General features: G+C 53.6%; 2 protein-coding genes across 7 annotated transcripts in view; one reads left to right on the top strand and one right to left on the bottom strand.

Moving 5' to 3' along the window:
* The window catches only part of LOC102096889 (GON-4-like protein), a 24,323-nt gene extending 5,459 nt beyond the window's left edge, over nt 1-18,864 (bottom strand). For 2 of the 4 annotated variants that reach the window (XM_065042903.1, XM_065042907.1), the window contains exons 1-22: nt 15,654-16,575; nt 14,044-14,196; nt 13,381-13,577; nt 13,104-13,178; nt 12,735-12,785; nt 12,344-12,394; nt 11,966-12,061; nt 11,280-11,384; nt 10,398-10,565; nt 8,904-9,096; nt 8,224-8,325; nt 7,535-7,575; nt 7,170-7,273; nt 6,426-6,624; nt 5,910-5,996; nt 5,041-5,203; nt 4,531-4,675; nt 4,239-4,389; nt 3,438-3,554; nt 1,303-2,958; nt 849-1,092; nt 236-417 (exon numbers count right to left, since the gene is read on the bottom strand). In XM_065042903.1, coding sequence (XP_064898975.1) covers nt 236-417; nt 849-1,092; nt 1,303-2,958; nt 3,438-3,554; nt 4,239-4,389; nt 4,531-4,675; nt 5,041-5,203; nt 5,910-5,996; nt 6,426-6,624; nt 7,170-7,273; nt 7,535-7,575; nt 8,224-8,325; nt 8,904-9,096; nt 10,398-10,565; nt 11,280-11,384; nt 11,966-12,061; nt 12,344-12,394; nt 12,735-12,785; nt 13,104-13,178; nt 13,381-13,577; nt 14,044-14,196; nt 15,654-16,575 — 5,202 coding nt within the window. Of the gene's footprint in view, nt 1-235; nt 418-848; nt 1,093-1,302; nt 2,959-3,437; nt 3,555-4,238; nt 4,390-4,530; nt 4,676-5,040; nt 5,204-5,909; nt 5,997-6,425; nt 6,625-7,169; nt 7,274-7,534; nt 7,576-8,223; nt 8,326-8,903; nt 9,097-10,397; nt 10,566-11,279; nt 11,385-11,965; nt 12,062-12,343; nt 12,395-12,734; nt 12,786-13,103; nt 13,179-13,380; nt 13,578-14,043; nt 14,197-15,653; nt 16,576-17,627 lie in introns of those variants that run through there. The other 2 variants (XM_065042906.1, XM_065042905.1) reach the window with 2 other exon arrangements.
* On the top strand, nt 16,373-24,345 carry SYT11 (synaptotagmin 11). 3 transcript variants are annotated; one of them, XM_065042919.1, is made up of 5 exons: nt 16,373-16,607; nt 18,864-19,687; nt 20,580-20,700; nt 20,779-20,847; nt 21,453-24,345. In XM_065042919.1, exons 1-5 carry the CDS (start codon nt 16,574-16,576, stop codon nt 21,761-21,763), a joined length of 1,359 nt encoding a protein of 452 aa, XP_064898991.1. In that variant the 5' UTR covers nt 16,373-16,573; the 3' UTR covers nt 21,764-24,345. The 3 variants fall into 3 exon arrangements, with proteins under 3 accessions (XP_064898991.1, XP_064898993.1, XP_064898992.1); XM_065042921.1 differs by lacking the exon at nt 20,779-20,847; XM_065042920.1 differs by lacking the exon at nt 20,779-20,847 and having other exon boundaries at nt 20,580-20,703.

Raw genomic sequence — 24,345 nt, 5'->3', positions numbered from 1 at the left:
CTCTCTCCAGCAGTTCCCTGTCCTGCTGGAACTGAGGGGCCACAACTGGACACAAGATTCCAGGTGTGGTCTCCCCAGGGCAGAGCAGAGGGGCAGGAGAACCTCTCTGACCTACTGACCACCCCCTTCTAACCCACCCCAGGTACCACTGTTCTTCAGACCCGGTCAGACCCCGCTGTGCGCTGGAGGCCTCGCATTGGCCGATATTCCCCGTTTCCCACCCCCGCGCACTCACCCTGCTCAGATAGGCCTGTGCGAACGCCAGGTCCTTCTGCTCGCGCAGCGGGTCCCTCTCCAGGATGTCCTCGTCGTACAGGAGCAGCAGCTTGGACGTGTCTTTGCTGGCGCGATTCCGGCCCCTCTTGCTCCTGGTCCTGTGGGAGCTCCGGCCCTTCCCCGGCGCCTTCGTGGTTTCTCCTGCCGAGAAGCACAGAGCGAGTTGTGCACGTCCCAAGGCGACCTCGTAAAACAAAGTTCAATTTAGCAAAGATCCGCCTGTTTAATACTGGTTTTCTGCAGGTATAGGGGCTTAGCTGATGCAAACCGCAATTCCACCTGCAAATTTTGGAAGCATAAATGGATTTACAGGGGACTAAAGACAGTTCCCACACACAAGGGATTCTACGGCCAGCGCTGGTGCCAAACACTTGGGGCTGTGCTGCAGAATTGTGTTTCCAGGCAGAAAGCAGCAGAGTGAAATGAAACCTGGAGAGTTTCCCCGCGGTTCTGGTTTAATAGGGAGTGTGGTGCTGGGTTTAAGAGGGAGCACGGTGCTGAGTTTAACGGGGAGCGTCGTGCTGGGTTTAACGGGGAGCGCGGCTCTATCTCCCCGTGTCACAATGACCGACCTGCCGGCGCCCGGAGCGCCTCCACCTGCGGGGCCGCCGTGCTCAGCGGGAAGGCGGATTTGGGCTCCTCCGACAGATCCCCAGACGTTTCCTCATCCTTCTGCAAACTCTCTGCTCCTTCCCCTTCCTCCTCCTCCTCTTCCTCGGGCTCCGAGTTCTCTTCCTGCGAATTCTCTTCTTCGGAATCTCCTTCTTGGCTCAAGCGTCTCTCTGTTGCGAGCCACGTCAGTTTTTCCATTGTCTCCTTTGAAAACAACGATAAAAAAAAAGTCATATTACTTTATTTTAGTGTTTAACGTCATTCAGCGAGTGTCCCACCCCATCAGAATTCTAACAGCCCGTCTGACACCTGAGCAACCAGAGGGTTCTGCCGAAGGGACAGACTGACAGTGACCACAACCGCCTGGTTTTGTGTCACACAGAAAAGCAAGTTTTCAGAAAGTTTTGCTCCTACCTGAAGCTCTGGCACCGAAAGAATCGATTCTTCCGAAGCCGACGACATTTCTTCATCCTCGTCTTGCGTGAAATCATCAAAGTCGTCTTCCTCCTCCTCCTCCTGCCCTTCCCTCTCTCCCCCGGCCGGCGTCCCGACCGACTGCCCGTCGACGCTGGACGAGTCCTCGGGTCTGCCCAGGGGGCTGCTGAATTCCGCCTCGGGCTCCGCGGCACACGGGGGGTTCCTCGGGGAGCCCGTTTGTGCTCCCGCCGCGGCGTCCGCGTGCTCCCCGCGCGGAGACGCCGGCGCCGCCCGCTCCTCCTCGCCCCGCTCGCCGCACGGCGGCCGCTCCTTCTGCATCTCGGTGGGGTCGGAACACGAACACGCCGCCTCCACGTTCAGCTCCTGCCCGAGACCCAGCACGAATTCCTCCTTCTCTTCGGTGCGTAGAAGATCCCGCTTCTGTCCCGGGTTGATCTCCTTGGTGGCGTCGCTGGGCTCTCCAGGCTCGGTTTTCACCGTTTCATCGTCTAAACGATGCAGAAGCTCCACGGGCAGCGGCTCGGGAGCGCCGGCGTCTCCTCCCGCCACGGCCCAGCCGCAGCAGTCGCTCTGATTTACCTTCTCCTGGTTGGAAATGGTGGGATTTGCGCCGCGATCCGTGTCGGGGGAGCAGGGGACGTAGAGCTCGGGCGGTTCGGCCTTGGGCTCCGCCGCGGGATTCACGGGTTTGTTGCTGCCGACAGCGCAGGGAGGAACCAGGTTGAGCTGCTCTTCGTTTTCACCCCCAGGCGACGCAGACAGACCCACAGGGTTAGGAGAGACTATCAAGGAAGGGATTGAAGACGTGACCAGCGGCTGGTTTAAGGGGAAAGTGGATGGATTTACCAATAAAGTCGTAACCGGAATAGCCTGAGGGCCTCGCCCCACCGTCGGATTTATGGGCTGGATCATATTGCAGCCGTTGCCGATATTAAGCACTTTGACTGTGGTCGCGGGTACGGTGAGGATGACGGGGGACGGCTGGATCAACGGTGGAGTCTTGATCAGCGGGGCAGGTTTTGTCCCTTTTTTCCTTTGGTATCCCTTCCGAACGCAAGGTTTGCGCATTTTTGCTCCAGCTAAAGCCGGCAGCATCAGTTTGGGCTGCAAAGCGACCGGATTGGAGACCAGAGCGGGCGGGACGGTGGTGGAGATGGTTTGTCTGGAGTCGGGATGCGGAGCGGAGAGGACGCTCTGCAGTTCCAAGGTGTCCCCGTTGCCCAGCACGGCCGGGACGCCCAGGGGCTGCACCCCCGACACCGTCTGGATCAGCTGGGGGATCTGAACCATCACTTTGCTGGGAGGAGCTTCCGACTGCGACAGCTTGAGGGTTTTCTGGACGTTGAGAGCGTTGGGGTTGGGCTGCAGGCACGGGCTGGGGCGGATGAGGACGGGCTTGAGCGCCGACGATCGCTGCCTCCTCCACGCTCGCCGGGAGAAGCGGTTGGCGAGGGGCTTCAGCGTCAGCACGAGTCCTTTCGGCACGAGCAGAGGGTACTTATCGTCACACTCCGCGTCGGGAGCTTCCTTTCCCGTCCCCAGAAAGGCAGATTCCGCAGCAGGAGAAGCGGGTGTCTCCCTGGCGTCCTCTGCCAAGCGCTTCAGTTCTGCCTGGATGGAGGGCAAGCTGGCCTAAAGAAACGGGATTTATTAGTCTGGCCACGGGCTGTTCTTCCGTTACCGCCTTCAAACAGAACGGACAGGCAGCAACTTGCTGCTGGAAGGACATCATTTCTTTCCTTTATGCTGCTGTGTGTTACTTGACATTGACAAGTTTTACTGCAAAGCCTGAGAGTCCGAGAGAAAGGACAGAACGGAAAGGGGAGGAAGGAAGGAAGGGGGAGGAAGGAAGGAAGGGGGAGTGGGAGGAAGGAAGGGGGAGTGGGAGGAAGGAAGGGGGAGTGGGAGGAAGGAAGGGGGAGTGGGAGGAAGGAAGGGGGAGTGGGAGGAAGGAAGGGGGAGTGGGAGGAAGGAAGGGGGAGTGGGAGGAAGGAAGGGGGAGTGGGAGGAAGGAAGGGGGAGTGGGAGGAAGGAAGGGGGAGTGGGAGGAAGGAAGGGGGAGTGGGAGGAAGGAAGGGAAGGGAGGAAGGAAGGGGGACTGGGAGCCGCACCTTGAGCCAGAAGGGCAGGCGATGCTCCTCGTGCTCCACGGGCGCCCGCCACTCGCTGGGCTGCAGCTCCTCGCAGCACTTGAACAGAACTGGCAGCTGCTTCGTCTTCTTGTAGAACTGCGGGGACACGAGGGACAGAAGCTCCGTGTCGGTAACGCTGGACTCCGAGTGCTGGTGTGAACCAGTCGGCCTCAGCGCTGCTTTAACAAGGTACCCACCCCGGAGAACTTGAAAATAGGAATAAAGGCAGAACAAGCGCTCGCTGCCACCTTTCCTCCCTCAAAAACACGGAGTCCTGGAGGATGCGCAGCTGTATTTCCTTCGTTTAAGCATTTCTGGTTCTTTCTCCTCAAAAAAGAGGCGGAGGTGAGGGTCTCAGGGACACGGGTTAGTTCACAGTTGGGCTCCATGATTGTAAATGTCTTTTCCAACTTGATTCTTTAATTCCGTGACTTACGGGACGGGATATTTGGCCGACAGGATCTTAAGCCTGACCAGAGACAACACTCGGGCTTAAGCTCGAGCTTATTTGTATGAATTGTCAGCACTGCTGAAGCCACAGTTATATCGGGACTTTGCGCAAGCGCTGGGCTCTAAGGAGTCAAAATAGCATTCGAAGTACTGAGAATAAGGGTTTCTTAAATAAGTCCTCATCGCTAATAAAAATTGACACGTTCTTTTAAGAAAGTGTCGGGACGTACACAAAAAGGTGCTCGGAACAAACACCGAGAGGGACAAATCTGATAAACCCCAACTAAGCCGTAATAATCCCCAAAAGAGCGAACTGAAGGCGCCGCTCACCCGGATGATGTTGTCGGGGGCCCGGTTCATGTTGAGGTTCTTGATCCGCACCGTCAGCTGGTGGGCGGTTTTGGTCGGTAACAAGTATTTGCTGATCAGCGGCTTGGGAAACTCTGTCCCTTCAAAATGTTTCAAACCTAAAGCTAATAAACTGAAAAATAAAGGCGGAGAGGGGATCAAAATCCTTTAGGCCGTACGGCGGATTGCTTTTTGTTGCACAATACGCAGATATCCCCAAAATTTGCATCCAAGTTGAACTGCGTGTGTTTTTTTCACTATTCTAAGCACCTACTTGTCCTCGGCCTTGGTGAAGATGATCTTGTCCCGGGGAGGATTCGCTTTCAAGGAGCAGATGGGTAATAACTCCGGGTACATGAAGACTCTCCTCGTCGCCAGGATCCACGCGATTTGCTTCGGCAAACACGGGAACTCGTTGGCTGTGGAAAGAATTAACGGGTCAGGACAGACGTCCCCATGGACTGATCCTGTTCTTCACAACCAGCTTCTGGAAAACACCGTTTGTTTTCACAGGAAAACCACAAACTGCATATTTGGAACCAACAGTTTGGAGGGTTTCTTTACTCAAACACTCCAATAAAGGGAATATTTCCTCGGTGTGATTATTTAGAGTTTTGTCGTTTCTATATGGGCTTTTGCGGCTGGAAATGCCAGCTGCAGAACAACCATCAGCAGTGCGGCGAAGCGAGCGGCTCACGGTGTGAGTTTAAGCAGCGAGGAGGCCCAGAGGTTAAAGAGATAATAACGAATCCCCGCGGGATCCGCTGTGGAGCGCGACACCCACCGCTCTTCTTGCGCGGGCTCCAGTCGGGCGGGACGTGCGCGTGGAAGTCCTGCAGCAGGCGCAGCGCGGGCGGCAGGTTGCAGGGCTGGAACGCCGTCTGGAAGCGCGGCTGGAAGGGCTGGCGCAGCAGCGTGGAGCTGCGCGCAAAGTTCCCCAGCTCGCTCTGCAACACAAACGACACGCGTCAACCGGCCTAGGGGGGAGGGGGAGGGCACCAGGGGGAAGGAGCGGGGAAAAGGATGGCGGAGGGGATGGCGGAGGGGATGGCGGAGGGGATGGCGGAGGGGATGGCGGAGGGGATGGCGGAGGGGATGGCGGAGGGGATGGCGGAGGGGATGGCGGAGGGGATGGCGGAGGGGATGGCGGAGGGGATGGCGGAGGGGATGGCGGAGGGGATGGCGGAGGGGATGGCGGCGGATAACGCCAAAAATGTATCGGTGTTTTTGAGCGTTACAAATGGAGGAACAACCAGAACAATCAGAAGAATTCATTTCTCCTTTAATTCTTCCAGAACCTCTCAGGCTCACAGGACGTTCACTAATTGCTGAAGTCGTTATTTTTCTCAAGCTCAGGCAACATTCACTAATTGCTGAAGTCGTTATTTTTCTCAAGCTCAGGCAACATTCACTAATTGCTGAAGTCGTTATTTTTCAAGCTTTGTTTTCAGCAGCAATAAAAAAAAAATACAGACGTCCCAATTCAAACCGATTATCAGCCTGTACAACATGAACTACTGAACCTCACAGGAGCCTAACAACACCATTCCCTCACGGAGTCTCAATTTAATGGGATTAATTAAATCAATTAGCTCTCAAAATACCCCCAGTGACCAGAAACCGTTCAAATTCTGATTTGAAACGTATCCTTACCAGAAACATCCTGGTGGTCCCGGCTTCTGAACTCAGCGCGGGGTTGGAACTTGCGAGGAGGTGGATTTGAGTCAGAAGCTGAACGTGCTGGGGGAACCAAATCAGACAAGTGCTTTTAAATAGTTAAAATGGTTTTAAGTATTCAAACTGAATTTTTACACAGTTTTGTGTGGCGGGAGGAGAAGAATCCAGAGTAATATTCTCAGAAAATATTAAGTTAGTGAAAACAGAGGCTTTTGAGCGATTACGGCTGCAACTCAGACACGGCCGAGGCAACTTCCTCACGTGACAACAACGCAGACGCTGAGAAATAAACTCGACTTTGCACATTTAATTCCAACTGTCCTGCAGTCTGGAATCGGGCGTGTAAACATCACCTATTAAAGCTCCAAATGGGCCTCTTTTCAATCAATCCCTTTGCCGAACGACGCCAAAGCGCTCGCTGTGCCGTCAGCGTCCCTCGCGGTGCGCGGCGGATAAACCCTGGTTAATTCGGCCCTGAGGATGTTTCCTGACCTGCTGCATCTGCTGCTGGAGCCTCCGGCGCTGCGCGGGGTCCAGGACCAGGCTCTGCAGCGGTTTCTCGCTCGCGGGTTTGGATTTTTCCATCTCTTGGGGTGGTTTCAGCGCCGACTTTTTCATCCGCAGCTGCTCCAGCTGCTCCTTCACCGTCCGGTGCTGCTCGTTCAGTAAATTGGCCAGAGGCTCCTCAAACCTGTTTGAGAGCGGAACAACCAGAAGATAATACGTGTATGATTTAATAAACACGTTCATTTTGAATGTTTTACTCTGTACCTGGGACGCGCAGTTAAGAACCACCATCCCTGGCCTATCTGGCACGTCAACTTGAACAAACAGTCATACAGTTGGGTTATAAGTAAATCTTTTCATTATTGGGTATTTTGCCACAAAAAAACTCTAAGAATCCTGTATATGGATAAAACTGGGGAGGAAACAATTGGAAGAACTGCCCGCCAAATAAAAATTAATGCAATTAGTCATTAGCAAATACGAGAGAGACGATAGAGAGACGATAGAGAGAGAAGAGAACACGGTCTCTCTGCTTCGAGGCTGTTGCTGGTTGAAGAGTCGCTGCTCTCGCCCCTGGTACCGCTCAGCACAGAGGGAGCAGGAACAACCCCCAGCCTTTGCTTTGGCTCCTTTCCCAAACAGACCCAGCTCATCTCGAGCGGATCTGCCCCATTGACAAGGAGACGCCACGGTTCACCGCCTGCAATGGCTCCAACCAAACGACCCTACCGAAGCGCTTGCGGCGTGTTGAAGTTCGGCCGGGACTCCGTCACGTTATCTTCGTCTTCCGGACCCTCGTCTTCCATGTTTGAGAAACCCATCTCGTCCTGAAACTAATGGTGAAAGCATCGGGGATTAAAAGCTCAACTAGTGAATTTACCCAAAAACCTGTCCCTAGGTAATAAATCTCATTATTATCTTATTAGCATGGACATTTATCTCTGCAGGGACACATGGAAATTCCTTTTTATGTTTTATAGGAGGGCCCTTTGCAATATTCAGTGTCTTACAGAGATTGCTCTTTTTGCAGAGATTTCACATCAGATCAGAGAAGCACAACCGATCTATTCTATCCAATTTATTGTCCTGCTCACCGTCTCGAACAGCTCCTCCATCAGCTCGTTCACCTCCTTCTCTGCAAGGAACATAAAAAGAGGCGTGAAGATCCGCACTTCGCAATCCTGACGTGATATCAATCACGGAAGGAACAACTCCTGCAAAGCGACACCCTCCTCGGGCACAGAAAGAAACAAACCAGACGAAAAGGCCCCTGATGCTGTATCTCTGTTTATTGCTGGGCCTCAAAACACTTTGGCTGAGACCGTTTTGATTCAAAACCTATACGAATGAATTTTCCAAATTAATGGTTTGGTGTTAACCTGCAATAAGACCTAAGACAAACACGCTTTATTGAGAAGATGAAAAGTGGTGTGTCCATCAAACCGTAACTCGAAGATTGTAAAGACTTGGAGAAAGTTCAATTACACCCCAGGCCAGGACTCAATTCCTGAATTGGCTGAAGCTTTGGAAAGACGATGTTACCGTGACAATGACTTTTCGGTCTTTGCCATGGAGCAAAGTCCCATTTAACAGCACGGCCGGATCCTGCCACGGGCTCACCAAACCGGCTTTACATAGAAAAGCTGCTTGAGCCACTACGCAGACCGATCTAAATTAGCCTAAAAATTAAATTAAATTGCAAAATCTTGGCAAAAAAACCCACTTTTTGAAACTAGCTACTAACCCTAAACAAGCAAGTGGGCGCAACTCCCCAAGGACTTACTGGTAATTCTCACGGCGCGATCGTTTCTGAAATCTTCTGTGTCTGGCTCGTCCAGATCTTCCAGAAAGTTGTACTCGGGGTCGTCGTCGTCATCCGCTTCGTCTAGAAAGAGCGGGTTGTGAAACGCCGTTAACTCGCCGTGAGCCCAAGCGCTTTGCTCACGGTCTGATCTGGCACCACACGGACTGACTGTGACCCGTGTGTGATTCCAGCTGGGTTTTACATTCAATCTGCACAACGGAGCGAGCGGTGAATTCGGCACAAACGGAAGATTCTTCTCCTTTCTCCCCAAAGAACAAAATAGTTGTTTCTACCGAAACAAGTCACGTTCCTACTGTGGAGCAGAACACCCCCAATAGATTTAGGTATATCAATGCTGACAAATGAATGATGCAGCATGATGGATTAAGGGCTGAAACAGATGATTTTCATTTATGGTTGGTAGTTACTGCATGTGCTGGCTAGTAAATATTTATTATTATTATTATTAATACAAACGAGACACCTGAAGTTAAAAAACCTCATGGAGAAGATGAGGAAAGTTGACGGTGCGAAGTGTGCGCATTACTGAACAAGGCAACGGCTGCAGCCATGAGCATCGGGTATAAAGATGCCAAAAAAGCCTCAGTGTAACCCAAAATTCCACTGAAAAGCAACAAAAGTCCCCATGTGGCACGTACCTTCGTTCTCCACGTCGTCGTTCATGAGCCCCCCCAGCCATCTTTTCCAGTCCTCGTCGTCCGCCGTGTTGGGGTCGTACATGTCGGGGGTGATGTCGGGCGCGCGCAGCTCGGCCTCCAGCTGCCCCAGCGGCACGTCCTTGAGCGGGCGCTTGGAGCGCGTGCGGAACGCGATGAGGCTGTCGTCCAGCGCCTGGAACCGGGGAAAAGCACAACACAACTACAGCATCCCCGCTCGCTTCGCCTCCACAGAACCCCAGAATGTGAGGGGTTGGAGGGCCCTGGAAAGCTCACCCAGTGCAATCCCCCCATGGAGCAGGAACACCCAGATGAGGTGACACAGGAAGGTGTCCAGGCGGGTTGGAATGTCTGCACAGAAGGAGACTCCACAACCCCCTGGGCAGCCTGGGCCAGGCTCTGCCACCCTCACCCCAACAAGTTGCTTCTCATCTTCCAGCGGAACCTCCTGTGTTGCACTTTGCACCCATTGCCCCTTGTCCTGTCCCTGGTTGTCACCAGAAGAGCCTGGCTCCATCCTCCTGACACTGCCCCTTTCCATCTTGATCCCCAGCAATGAGTCCCCCCTCAGGCTCCTCTTGTCCAGCTCCAGAGCCCCAGCTCCCTCAGCCTTTCCTCACACGGGAGATGCTCCACTCCCTCCAGCATCTTGGTGGCTGCGCTGGACTCTCTGCAGCAGTTCCCTGTCCTGCTGGAGCTGAGGGGCCACAACTGGACACAAGATTCCAGGTGTGGTCTCCCCAGGGCAGAGCAGAGGGGCAGGAGAACCTCTCTGACCTACTGACCACCCCCTTCTAACCCACCCCGGGTCCCATTGGTTTTCTTGGCACTGGGGTTTTCCAGCCCAGCCAGAACAGCCCGCTGCCAAAAAGCCGAGATTGCAGCCACAAAGGAGGTCCAAGAAAGCAAAACTTTGATTATTCTCACTATTAAAGTGGCGTTGTTTATAAATATATTATTCATTTATCTCACACTAAACTCCAAGGACGCAATTTCCAGTGAGGACATTTCGCTTTCATGTCTGTTTACCCCCTTTACTCCCCGCTCTCTGAAATCCATCCTGTGCGGGCCGGTTTCTTCACGACTCCTCGCTCTTTAACTCAGATCAGTCAGGTTTTTCTCACCTTGACTATGAAATAGGGTTTCTCTTTACAACCACCTTCCTCAGGTGTTCATACAACAGTGCACCTGCTTGCGAAACACGACTGAGCCGCGGGGCACCTTAATTAGTCACGTCAATGTCATAGAAGTAGATTTTAAAACAATAGTAGAGATACATAGGAGCATAAAATATAGTTACGCTACAAGAAATTAAAAATACACCTTGCTAACACCACTTTACTAACAGCTACCTCTCATCTCACGCTATGGGGACTCAGTTTAATGAAGCTGTAAAAGGAGAGGAGAGTGCAGGAGTAATAATAGCGGAAAAGGGCACAAATGCTGCTTGTTTCTCCCCGTTCTGCCTGCACTGACCTGGTAGGAGTCCATGCAGACGGGGCTGGAGGCCAGCTCCTCGTCCACGGCGTGCAGCTTCTCCATGAACGCGCTGTCCCTGCTCGGCTTGGGCTTGGGCGGCGGGGGGGGCCCCATGGGAACCACTTCGGCGCTGATGTGTCTGACGAGCGGCGGCGCCTTCTCCATCTAATTAAAAAGGCCTTGGCGTTAAAGGTTTTATTTAGAATCTATTTCCAAGGACGGAACGAGGCTCTTTTTCCGTTTGTCTGGCGCAATAGAAGTGAAACAACTCGCGGAAATAAACGGATTGTTCATATCACGCTCCATTTGGTTTTCAGAAAGTACAAATAAACCCACGATTCAAACGGCTCGCGGGAAAGGAGAGGTTTGGACGGATAAATGTGACCGCTCGGAATCGACACGCACCCCCGGCCCCCCCGAAAACCAACCCGCAGTGACACAACGTGGAACTATCAACAGACTCCTGCTCTTTCTCCCATTCCAGAGTCACTGGGCGACTTCCCACGGTTGTTTCCTCACTGTTGGCCGCCCACAGCAGCTCTTATCACCACAAATACCTTATCGAAACCACCTCCTCCCCCGAGCCAAGCACAGAATCGACTCTCCCGCACTCCTCTTGAAAATAACCAGGAAAGTAAGAATTCTCTGAGGAACATCTGATTTTTTCCCATTTCCAGGGCTATTTAAGCGCTCACGGTTCATTTAACTCTTCCTGCACGGGCGGCACCTCGTTGCTTACGCAGGAACCGTTGCCAAAACCACCCAGCACCCGCAACATCGCCACCGCTCCCATCAATAATATGTATTTTCTTTTGCTGTTGCATTAATAGTTTCGGAATAATGACCAAAACGAGCAAAACAACCCTGGCGCAGGTTCACCTCGCACAGCGCCCCTCCCTCTTCGTCTGACGATCGCCGCGTCCTGGACCGCTTGGCGCCCCGAGGAGAAGAAGCCGTGCTCTCCACGTCGCTTTCTAATAAGCTCTAGAGTGCAAAAGATCAAACGCTGCTTCAAGTGGTATTTTAAAGACTCTTTTTTAGCCTAAATAAGTAATATAGCACTGTAGGAGGACGACTAGAAGGTCCAGGATGACTTAGAAGTTTTTGTGTGTTAAAATAAAAATGAATTCTATGTGAATTTCAAGTGAACTCCAACTCAACCCCAACCCCACCCCAACTCAACCCAACCCCAACTCAACCCCAACCCCAAACTAACACCAACTCAACCCCAACCCCACACCAACCCCAACCCAACACCAACTCAACCCCAACCCCAAACTAACCCCAACCCCAACCCAACCCCAAACTAACCCCAACCCCAACCCAACCCCAAACTAACCCCAACCCCAACCCAACCCCAACCCAACCCCACCCCAACCCCAACCCAACCCCAACCCCAACCCAACCCCAACCCAACCCCAACCCCAACCCCAACCCCACACCAACCCCACACCAACCCCACACCAACCCCACACCAACCCCACACCAACCCCACACCAACCCCACACCAACCCCACACCAACCCCACACCAACCCCAACAGATCTCTGCCCAAACTGCGCTCACCTCTTCAGCGGTCTCATCCTCATCTTCATCATCAGGCTGGTATTCCTCATCAGATGAATCGTCTTCCTCGAGAGGAATGTCCACAAACTGAGGGGGCTGCAAGGGAACAGAAGAGAGGGGGGTTTGTGACAGGCAAGACAAAGAGTTGCAGGATAGATCAAAGATTTCTAACGGAGGAAGCACAGGGAAGCTCGGAAAGGAAGGAAACGACTGAAAAAGGCTGAAAAAACCAAAGGAAACACTAAAAAAATGAAGATACGTAAAGCAAAGTAAGGGGTTGGAAAAGGTGCAAGAACAGGCACAAATGATTTAACACTTATACACCAAAAAAGTCTTGCTCAGCGAGGCCTATTGATTCCCTGGCAGTGGTTCACTGACCTTCACCTCGTTTGCCTTCTTAATTGGAGAAATATTCCACGTTGGAATCACCTAAAGACACGAAAAACACTTTAATGTCTCTGAAAAGCACGAGGTGGCACAGCTGAGACAATTCTGTTCAGTATCTGTTCTCCAAAGTGGCCGAGTAACGACGGACGTCACACGAACGCGGCGAAACCGCCCGCGTGGTCTCTGCGGGCAATAACTTAGTGTATTTAGTGGATATTGTCAATCCACCGACCCGCTTCTTTCTGCTCATCTCAAACGATGTAAACACCCATCCATTTTAACGCCTTTTTCCATTTTCAAAGCACACCTCCCGCTTCTTTTAGAAGACCCAGCGATGAAAACCACTTGGGGAGGGTGCGATAGTGAAACGTTATGTACTCACCACTCCTTTCTCCACAACTTCCTTCAGTTTGGATCGAGTCATTTTGGGCTCCTGAGAGTTTAAAAGAAGAAAATAGCAACTTATTCAGTTATTTTCCTTAACGGCAAACCTTGCCCCAGCAACTCTTCACTAAAGACTTCACTTCTTTTAATTTGCTTTTAGACACGATCACAGTGACATCAAAAATAAACCCTTAGAATTCTGTGTATAATCTATATTCACATCACGCAGGCAGCAAATCCAGTCGCGAAACATAAATGATGATACTTATTCTCTCCAGACCACGTCATGGAGCAAGAAGAGAGACCAGGGAAGGGATCATGTCTTTGGAACAGCTGAAAAATCCAACCAAAAAGGGTTTTTACTCACAAACAGAGGAATGTCTTCTGTCTCGCTGATGGCCGCTTTCATCATGGCAACCACGTGCTCGTTGGTGATCACCTCCTGCAAAAAGAAAATACCCGTTACATTGTGTTTGGCAAACAAAAGGGCTTAAACTAAACTAGTTGGAAACACGACGGAGAAAGATTCAGTGTAGAATGGGCTGGGGACTTAGGCGGGTTTGGAGCTGCACGGGGCAGGCTGGTTAAGGCTTGGACTCGATCCTGAGGGGCTTTTCCAACCCGAGCGCCTCCCCGACACTCACGTGCAGGATGTTCCGCACGTTAACGACCGTCAGGTTGTGTTGTTTGGCTCCGTCCTCTAAGGTGCGATCCAGGGTGTCGTCCAGCTTGATGTCGCAAGACAAAGAGCCCTCCTTCTCTTGACTCTTCCCTTCCCTCTTCCGTTTGGTCGCCTTCCTCCTCCTCTTCCTTCTCTCCATGTCCTCTCCATCTTGCTCCTCTGAAAAATACCCAATAGAAACAGAACCTAAAAATTCAGATACTTCACATCCAGCACATTCTGATGAGTTAAAGGGAAAATCCAGAGTTCTGCGGATACTTTCCAACAGATCACCCAAACGGAAACGGACACAACAACTAGAAACAGTCGTGAAAAATGCATTCAATATTCCGCAGGACACATTGGTCAAGCAAACAGAGGTGATGGATTTGCCGCCTCTGCTCGGCTGATTTGACGGAATGGTCTCAGTAACCGTTTTACACCTCTTAAGGATGCCACCAGGACTAAAACAGTTACAGAACTCCACCACACAGCAAGGGCAGATCATGGTTTGCACCGCTTTTCAAGTGTTTCCCAACCGTGGTGATTTGCTGACTTGGGAAAAGGAAAGAATCATTTCTGGGAAGGAAAGCGGTGTTGTTATAACCGACGCCGCAGCGATCAGCTCCAGCAAGGGGTCGCTCACCAGCTCTGCCGCTCTTCGGCGGTTTCACCGCGGGGCTCCTGGCGGCCGGCAAAGGGCCCCTCGGCGGAGCCGCTGCCGCGGGGTCGCGTTCGGCCGGGCACGGGTCCCTCTGCGGAGCCGCCTCCGCCTCTGCAAACGGCCTCGGCGCTCTCCCTGCGAACAGGACTCATGAAGCTACAGCTCAAAACCAACCTGGTCAAACAACCCCATCGCAATCAAAACAACGATTTGTTTTCGGGGAACAACCTGCCTCCGCTTATCGAATTACTGGGTATTCTGCATCTCGGAGAAGTTTAGAAACTGCTTAGATAGAATTCACTTTGCATAGGTTTGCTCAGCGTGTGGGCTGTGAACTTGTAAACTTTGTGCGTTAAGTTAAAAAGGCCACGGAGCCTTTGAGCTGGAGGAGAAAGGAGCCGCGTCCTCGGAGACACGGGAAGGAACAAACTGCGGCCAACAGGAGGATGTTTTGGTTACCAAGGGCTCATTTTCTCCAGCGGCGGGTGCAAAAGAGCAACCGAAGGTCAGAACTTTAATCTCTGATTAGAAATGAAAAGCTCAAGTTCAGAACGGGGAGAGCCCAGACTCCACTTTCGCAGTTGCCCAGAGGGACGGGTGGGTAGAAACGTCCGGTTTGTTTGTGCTGAGGGTCCCGGCTCAGGAGGCACCAGCTCCACGCTGCGCCCGCTAATCAACCATTTATTCCGGAAGAATCTCTGGAATGCGTGTGTCAGGCTCTGCCGACAGGAGCGAAAAACAGGACGGGCGACGTGGGGAAAGGGGCAACAACCGCTTATTTCAGTACCTTTAAAGCCGAGCGGAGCTACGAGGAGCATCTCTCGGCTCACAACCCACATTTCGCTGAGCGAACCCCAGAGAAAATCAATTAACAAATCAATTCACCTGCGTTTTTGACACAAAGCCCCAAAACACCCACATTCCACAACTAATTTATAACTCATTAACACGAGTTCTGCTCGCAAAGGGTCACACGAGCCCCACACAAGTGCCCTCTACAAGACTCTTCCAAACGCTTAAAACAACTATTTTTTGAGAATGAAAGCAAACGCGGACAAAAAACCTCCAAAGAACAGCATTTTTGGAAGCGCCAGATGACTTTTTGCCAGTTTTGCAACTCAGTAGCCAAACGTTTGGGTCGAAAAACTAAACGCAAGGCGACTGCTTTCAAACCAGAGCCTGGATTTACAGAGACTGGGCTCAAACGTGTGAAATACGTCTGACAAAGCTCCTGCCGGGACCAAATAAACACCAGGGCAAGGGCAGCAAAACAGCTGCAAGGCTGTGAAACTTCAGGTTGTAAATGTGGAAAAAAAGGCAAGTTTTAAAGCGCTTGGTGTCTGGCAGCGCTGAGGGCGAGCGGCTTCAGTTCTCCGAGGGGGGAAACCCCCCAGTTTTGATAACAGGACACATGTTAATGTGTTATGAGAGAAAAAATCCCGCAAAATACCACAAAACTCATCAAGGGAAGAAGCTTCACGCCAACAGGCCTGTGACGCTCTCCCCCCGGGCAAGAGCGACCGGGCCGTTCGGGGGGAACCGGGTGACAACGGGGGACAGCGTGTGGAGCCCCCGGGCACCCCCGCACTCACCGTCCGCCGCCGGGTCGGGGCCGCGGGGCCCGGCACAGGCCTCCCTGGCGCCCGGCGCCTCCGGAGCGCTGCCCGGCGGCCTCTTCAGCGCGGCCTCCCCGGGCACTCTCCACACGCCGGCCCGGGCTGCCGGGGCGGCTTTGGCGGAGGAGCCGCCATCGGGAGCGCCCGCTGAGGGGGAAGCGGCGGCGGGGAGCTCGCCGTCCTCCCGCGGGCTCTGCGGCCCGGCTGCCGCCGCTCGCCTCTTCTTACACGGCAGCATCTTCAGCGAGAGCGACATCCCGGGGCGCACCTGGAAGACAGGAAAGCGGCTGGCCGCGGCGCTCCGGCACCGGGAGCTGGGCCCCGCCGGCCCGGCCCGCTCGCTCCCCGGGAAGCGGAAGCGCCGCCGGGCCCGCCCGCCGCGCAGGCGCCGCCGCCATGTTGGCCGGGTCTGAGGGGAGCGGCCGCCATGTTGGCGGCGCGGGGAGCGGCGGCCGCGCTGTGACGACGCGGAGCGGCGAGCGCGGCCGCCGCCATCTTGGCTGGGCGACGCCACCGGGCGCCGAGCTCCGGGCCTTCCCCCCCGCGCCGCCGCCGCCTCGGGGCTTCCCGTGAGGGACCGGGGCCCGCCCGCTGCTGCCGCCGCCCCCGCGGTGCAGCCCTGCGCTGCCGGCCCGCCACGGGGGTCACACACACGGGGCCACACGCGGTGCCGCACGCGCCGCCCGCCTGAGGCGCGGCCGGAGCCGCCGCCACTTGCCGAGTCACCGCCGGGCGGCCGCGGGGCGGGGCGGCGGGAGGGGCGGGCGGGGCCGCCGGGCGGGGCCTGCGCCGCGTCGGGGCCAGTCGGCGGCTCCTGCATCCCGGGCTGCGAGCATCCTCCGGGCGGGGGCCGGCACCGCAGCCCGGCCACCCGCAGCGCGGCCCGCGGCGGGGCCATGGCGGAGATCACCAGCGTCCACCCCGGCTTCGGTGAGTGCGGGGCCGCGGGGCGCCGCGGCGCCTTCCCGGGGGCGGCGGGAGAGGCCTCACGGGCCCCGCGGGCCGCGCCGCTCCCATCCCTTCCTCCCCCCGCTCCGACACCCACCGCTCGGCCCCGGAGCCGCCGCGGCCCGCGGGGGAGCGGGAGCGGGAGCGGGCGGGCGGCCCCGCCGCATGACGTGATGTCTGTGCCGGGCCGCGCCCCGGCCCTTTGTTCGGCGCTCCCCCGGGGGCCGGGGCGGCTGCGGCACCGGGGGAGGCGGGGCCGGGCGGGGGCACCGCGGCGAGGGGGCGGCGGGGAGGAACCAGCCGGGCCGGGCCACCGGGCCGCGGAAACCCCAAACCTGCTACATCATCGGAGGCGAAGAAACAGCTTGAGGGGCTGGAGCGAGTGCGGGGAAGGGGACGGGGCTGGTGAGGGGCTGGAGCACGAGAGCGATGGAGCGGCCGAGGGACCGGGGGAAACGGCCGCAAGTTGCACCGGGGGAGGGTGAGGGTGGAAATTTGGGGTGATTTCTCCCCAAAGGGCTGTGGGTGTTGAACAGGCTGCCCAGGGCAGTGCTGGAGTCGCCATCCTGGAGGGGTTAAACACACAGATGAGGTTCTCAGGACATGGGTGGGTTAACGCTTGGACTCCCTGATTTTCAAGCTCGTTTCCAAGCCAAGCGATTCCCCAGGTGCCCCGAGCCCCGGCCGTGCAGCCGCGGTCCAGCTCGGTCCAGCTCCCCGCGCACGGTGAGATGAGAATTGCGGCTGGTTTTGAAGGCGCCTGGTTTCCGCAGCCCAGGTGAGCAGGGCTGAGCCGCAGCCTCGCCGCCTGGGTCACCCGGGCTCCTCCGCTCCCCAAAGCCCAAACGGCTGCTTCTCTCTGCCCTCCAGCATCGATGACCATCCCCTCGCACGTAACGCCCCATAGTTAAAGCCCCGTTACTGTATTTCCTTTAAATTCTTAAGTATTTGGTATTAATTCTCTATTTGATCATTTATCTAACGTGCAATATATCTACTTACCTTTGTGTTTCCTGGAATCCAAGAGCCACGCGCCGTCATAATTTAATCATTGGCCACCATTAACCGTTAGGTACAATTGGCAAACAGCAGCTTTAAGAGGACGTTTTCAATCCTTTTGCACTCATTGCGAAATAATTCCATGTCATCCAAGCTGGTTTTGTTTCAGTTAAATCAGCATCACACCACAACAAAGATCTTTTCTACCAAACTGGAATAAACCCAGCACGGTTCTGTCCTTTTGGAGGAGGAGACGCTGCGGTGCCATTGAAAACGGAGCAGAGTGCTTTGGAAGTTGCAAAAGCCTTCACTAAAACTGGGTTTAGCAGGAATTTTTTGCCACAGAACACGATGGGAGCCAAATTGAAACGCCGAGATGATTCGATGGATCGCGGAGATTTATTTGGTGCTTTCTAGAACTGTCCGGTCGGACCTGCAGGAAATGAAGGTCCAAGAGCTGGTTCGGTGGGGATGCGGCAGAAACAAAACCCACCTTAAGATAAAGATACTAGAATAAGGAGCTTTCAGCATTTCTCCTTTTCTGTGTGTCCTGTTAGCGCTGTGGAATGAAGGCAGGAAAATCAGTCACGTTTAGGGCTTTACCAGCTCTTGCCGGGGTTGTTATGACAATAATTCAGTAATTTTGGGGTTTTCCCTTTCCTTACGGAGGCAGTTTGTGCAGAAAGAGCCGTGGGGCTGGTCAACCGTTATGAATAGAAAACAGCACGGTTGCCAAAAATGAACACGGTTTGTTATTGTTGCTGAAGAACGCGCTTGACATAACCTCTAGAAAATACCAAATAAGCCCCAAATCCAAACGTGGGATTTTGTGTCCGTTGGTTTTTGACGCTGGATTTGCACATTGAATTTTGGGCTAGAAAAAGGGGTTTTTATGGGTGCGGGGCTGTGGGTGTTTTTATCACTCCCTGTTGATAAAATACGGGGCGTTTCAAAAGGATGGACCCAATTCCAACGGCAGAGTTTGGTAACACTGTAGAATCGTGTAACGTCTATAAAACGCCCATCCAGCATTGCCGTGGCCATGCTGGTGATGCGGGAGTTTCATTTGGCAAGAGAAAGCCAAACAACTCCCTATTGCAGCACGTGAAACGTAGGTGAAGCGTTAGCAGTGTGGGAAAACATCCGCTAACGGACGGAATGTTTTGTTCCGGGGCAGCTTTGCTCCCCAGAGCGTTGAACTAAGAGCAGTTCAGAACCGCGTCCCTTGTCTCTCCGCAGACGTCTCCCCGGTCGCCGCCGGTCTCATCGGTGCCACCGTGCTGGTGGTTTCCGTCTCGGTCACGGTTTTTGTGTGGACATGTTGTCACCAGCAAGCGGAAAAGAAGCACAAAACGCCACCCTACAAATTCATTCACATGTTGAAAGGCATCAGCATCTACCCGGAGACCCTGAGTAACAAGAAGAAAATCAACCGCATGCGGAGGGAGAAGAACGGCGCTGCCAAGGAGGCCGGGAGGGGGAACCTCTCGGCGGATGCTGCCGAATCGGGTTTGATCAGCTCCGAAAAGGCTCCGGATGCGCCAAACGCGGCCCCGCGCGTGGAGCAGCTCCCGATCCAAGTCGATTACGGAGACGAACTGAGCCCAGATCAAAGCCTGACCCCGGGAGGGAGTAAAACCTCCTCCCCGTCCTCCCCGGGGGACGACGTGACGCTGGGCGAGCTGACGTTCTCGGTGGATTACAACTTCCCCAAGAAAGCGCTGGTGGTCACCATCCAGGAGGCCCACGGGCTGCCGGTGATGGACGAGCACACGCGCAGCTCCGACCCCTACATCAAGATGACGATTCTCCCGGACAAGCGGCACCGGGTGAAGACCCGCGTGCTCCGCAAGACGCTCGACCCCGTTTTCGACGAAACCTTCACCTTCTACGGGATCCCCTACAGCCAGCTCCAGGATCTGGTGCTTCACTTCCTCGTCTTGAGCTTCGATCGCTTCTCGCGCGACGACGTGGTGGGAGAGGTCATGGTGCCGCTGGCCGGGGTGGATCCCAGCACCGGCAAGGTCCAGCTCACCAGGGAGATCCTCAAAAGGAACATACAAGTAAGTGGCTTCGCGTAGTTTTGACGTGAGACGTTGTATTTTATCCACTTCTTTAGGTCCAGGAGCCTCTGGAACTTTTAACACTAAATCCTTGGCCATGAGACCCATTTTTCAAACAGCCGCGTTCTCTTAGTGGCGCGGTTCTCCCTATCGAATCTCGGCGGTTCGATAAGGCACGGCGGCTGCTCAGGCCTAGAAATGGTGCATGTTCTAACCAACGATGCCGAGGGAAAAGGGAACGTCCCCGTCTCCAGTAAAAGAGCTGAGGCGATAATGGGACATTTGTCTGCACAGAAAACCCCACGGGGAGCGGGAGCTTTATCTGCCCCGACCGCTTTAGACACACAAACTGGTCGTTATCTCCATCTGATTATTGCTGCCAGCTGGAAATAAGTGGGAATAAATCAACGTAGTGCAGTGTGACGCGATTCCTCTCTGTCTTGAGTCAGTGCAGACGAATCCCACCCCAGATGAGCTGATACTTCATTTATTTTCTTACCAAGTTTATTTTTGCTACCCCCAGCTTCAACAGAAAAAGGGATTTGTGCCCACCTTAAAATACTGAAAATTGGTGGGGGCCAAAACCACCTTGATCAGGCTCAAACCTTCCAGGGGGCACAACTCCTGGAGCTCAGCAGCTCCACGATCGCCCCGTTTCCCACCCGCGCCAACGCCGTTTCCCTCGATAGCAAATCAACCTCATCTCAATTAGCGCCGTCTCAACGGAGCTTAACGAACGCCATCTGGAAACCCAAAGTAATGATCTTAATACGGCGTCACTCGTGGAAAGGGCGGGTTGAACTGAGTCAATCTGTTAGGTTTTTCCCCTTCGCGGACTCGCTCCTTCTCCACCACACAAAGCGATTTGATGAGTTCTGCTTGTTTTCCCCAGAAATGCGTCAGCCGGGGGGAGCTGCAGGTGTCCCTGTCCTACCAGCCCGTGGCGCAGAGGATGACGGTGGTGGTGCTCAAAGCCAGACATTTGCCAAAGATGGACATCACCGGCCTCTCAGGTAGAAGCTATTTTCTCCAGCTCTGAACGCCTAGAAAATCATCATCTCCAAGTTTGCCACTATTTTTTTGCCTAGCAGGGGAAGGCAGAAGAGCAGGGCTTAAAACAAAGGAGGGCTCACTCAGGAAGGGAGTAAATCACACGCGTGGTACGTGAAAATAAAAAGCGCCGTGTGCCCTTATCTTAATTTGAATCCCAAACCAGCGTCCGCGTCCAGAGCTGGTTGATGCAATAACACAGCGAGGCCAACGCAAAAATGAAGCGTTTGGTTTCAAACTTGCTTTTTTTAATTCAGTACCTCCCATAGAAATGTTTCCATCTGCAAATTCTTCACATCTTTGAGGCTTTGTTGGCTGCTTCTTGAAACTGGGTGAAAATTCTTGCTTGTTAGAGGTGACAGTTGGGCACTGGCTGCACCAGAAAGGGGCTTGTTTGGGATTTCTGGGATTAATGACAGGAGGATACACCAGAACCTGGAGCGAGCGGCCCAGACTTAGAGCAGTTTCATGAGCTGGCCTAAGTTCAGCAAACTAAACCTGCTCCGTTATTTCCAGGAGGGTTACCGGGCTGCGTTACTGCTTTATTTTTATATTCACAAGTGTTTCTTGGCTGTTATTAGTTTATTTCTATTTCTACAAGCGTTTCTGGGCTGTTGGGAGTTTATTTGTCTTCCCAGGAGTGTTTCCTGGGCTGTGATATTAGTTTGGTTTTGTTTTCACGAGCTGCGTTATTAGTTTCTCCGTCTCCCCGCAGACCCCTACGTGAAGGTGAACGTGTACTACGGCCGCAAGCGCATCGCCAAAAAGAAGACCCACGTCAAGAAGTGCACTTTGAACCCCGTCTTCAACGAATCCTTCATCTACGACATCCCGGCCGAGCTGCTCCCCGACATCAGCCTGGAGTTCCTGGTCATCGCCTTCGAGCGCAGCACCAAGAACGAGGTGGTGGGCCGGCTGATCCTGGGCGCGCACAGCGCGACGCCCGCGGGCGCCGAGCACTGGAGGGAGCTCTGCGAGAACCCCCGCAAAGCCGTGCCCAAGTGGCACAGCCTCAGCGAGTACTAGGCCTAGGACAGACTTCAAGCCGGGTTTAGCTAGGCCTAGGGCAGACTTAAACCTGGGTTTAGCTAGGCCTAGGACAGACTTAAAGCCGGGTTTAGCTAGGCCTAGGACAGACCTAAAGCCGGGTTTAGCTAGGCCTAGGACAGACTTAAGCCCGGGTTTAGTTAGGACTAGGACAGACTTAAACCTGGGTTTAGCTAGGCCTAGGACAGACTTAAGGCCAGGTTTAGCTAGGGCTAGGACAGACTTAAACCTGGGTTTAGCTAGGCCTAGGACAGACTTAAACCCCGGTTTAGCTGTAGAACAATTTCTTTACATAAGAAGCAGCAACCTGATTGGTTCTCTAGTGATGTGATTTTTTGCAGGGCACTAAAATCCTAAAAAAAGAGCGTTAAACAGAGGAAAAAAACTACCACGAGTATATATAACAGTGTAATCACGCTATTGCATGCCTAATACAAACTGAAATTAGTATAACTACCGATAACGAGTCGCAGATTTTCATCCGATTCTCTGTCACTATGGAGTTGTGTTTGTGCCGAACTGTCTTTGCTGGTTTTCACCACGACTGGCCTGGTTTTTATGAGGCTTCTCCCCAAGTTGCCCCATTCTGCTGTTTCCCCTCTGGTCTCTCGTTGGTTTTGCCTGCGGTTTGTTTGCTGCTTTGCGAGAAGCGAGCGCGTTGCCGCAGCGGGGGGAGGTGGGATTCTGCACTAGCACAAAGGAAAATACAGGGAAAATGGCACTTTTCTTCAGAGGAGAAATCATCCCGGTGTCGGGCACCGAAACTCTTGTCGGCGCCACCTGCTCGGGAGGTCACAAGAGATTCGCGTCGGAAATGCAGACGCCAGACCCGCGATGTTGCTTTTGCGATCAGAATCGGGGAAACGTCGCTTTACTGCATCCGATTTAACCCCGTCTGCGCGTGAAGGGCCCAGAGCACCCGCCGTAAGGACGTTAAACCTGAAACCCCACGTGGGGTCTGTTCCAATGGCACCACCTGAGACGGGAAAATATCTTGGGGGAAGAGGTTTTACATGAAAAAATTCCAATTCCCTTTGTTCATCCTTGAGCCGGTCTGCGTTACGTTTGACGTCGTAGCGACCCCAGAGCCAGCTCTCAGAGCAACCATCACGCTACAGAGCGCGGCAGATTCTTCTTGTTCAGAGTTTTGAGTCGGTTCTTAATCTGCGACCGATTTCTGAGACTCGGGGCCCGCTCAGCGTCACCCCCCAGGCGTCACGGTGTTCTTCGCCAAGCGTGACCGGCAGCATTCGGGCTCTCGACTCTCAATAATCAGTCGCTGGATTCCGTCCAGCGGGAAACGCAGGCGCCCGTAACTCCATTTGGCTTCTTAGTACATCCAAACCAGGAAAAATAGGAAGATAATAATTGGCGGCAAGTAATTGATGATAATTATTTTTTGTAAACTGAGCAGAAATAGTTATTTCCAATGGAAATACAAAGCAGGAGCAAACCCACACATTTTCAGCCTTCAGTTGCTTCCCGTCTGTGCCCCGTGGAACAGAATTTATCACAATTACAACATGTTAAGCACATTCAGGACTCGACCACTGAATTTTAGAGCCCTGTTGGGAAAACGATCCTTTCCACCTTCGTTACCAATGAAAAGAGGCTAATTGAGCCGATCTTAATTGGGTTTCACTGGCCAGCACGTACAGCAGCAGCTGCTGGGAGGGCGAACACTCGGCGTCTGTTGTCGCCGATGTTTTGGCGTCTCTTCCTAAGCAATTCCTTTTGCAAAGCTGAATTTTCTCCCTCGTAGCTGGTTATTCACTCCAACTTCCTCCCAGGCCGCATCTTTTTAGCGACAGAAGCGGCGTTGGAGCCAAAGCTCCGATTCCTCGGCCTCTGTTGGTGCTTTGTCCGTCCCCGCCACGAGGATTCTCTGTTGGGGGTTCCCGTGGGTTTTCTCTTCTCTTCATCCTTTACCGGTGGCTCGCGGCCGCAAACCGGACGCGTTTCCCTCGGCGCACGTCCGCAATCCCCGTTGTTGCACTAGAGCGACGGCGTTGCTGCAGTTCAGCGCCGTCACGACTTCTCCTCGGGACGTGCTTTGCAAACGCCGCGCGGGGCGAACGACCACGACCGCGGGCCCTTTTGTCTCCTTTTCGGTGTGAAAAGCGTGCTCAGGCCTCGATGATCTCCACATTCCTTCAGTTGAAAAGGAAAAGATGAATTTCTTGTCAAGGAAACATGCTCAGGGTAAATAGATTTGGCTGTCGGGCATAGGAGGAGCTCCAACCCCCTTCTGGAATAATAGGGAACCGAAGATGTGCAGATTTCTATATTTTTAAAAGGTAAAATAGACAGTAAGTGACAGCGGACTCACTGTAAAAATCTCCCAGGTGTGGTTATTTACCTTGTGTCTTCTATTGTAAAATTAACTTGGACAGTTACAACTTTGTGTGGAATAAAATAAAGAGTAATAAAAAAGGCAAAGCCCCTCACGGCCGCGTGTGAACGTGCGTAACGCTGTACGCTGATCCGCATCCTGTAACGCTATCTGTCTGTCGCGTTTGGTAACGCACATCGAGCGTGCAAATAAAACTTCAGTCACTCCA

Source organism: Columba livia, chromosome 28 (genome assembly GCF_036013475.1).
Source record: "Columba livia isolate bColLiv1 breed racing homer chromosome 28, bColLiv1.pat.W.v2, whole genome shotgun sequence".
Taxonomy (NCBI): Eukaryota; Metazoa; Chordata; class Aves; order Columbiformes; family Columbidae; genus Columba; species Columba livia.
Note: the sequence above shows the minus strand (reverse complement) of the source record. Positions and strands in the feature narration are given on the sequence as shown.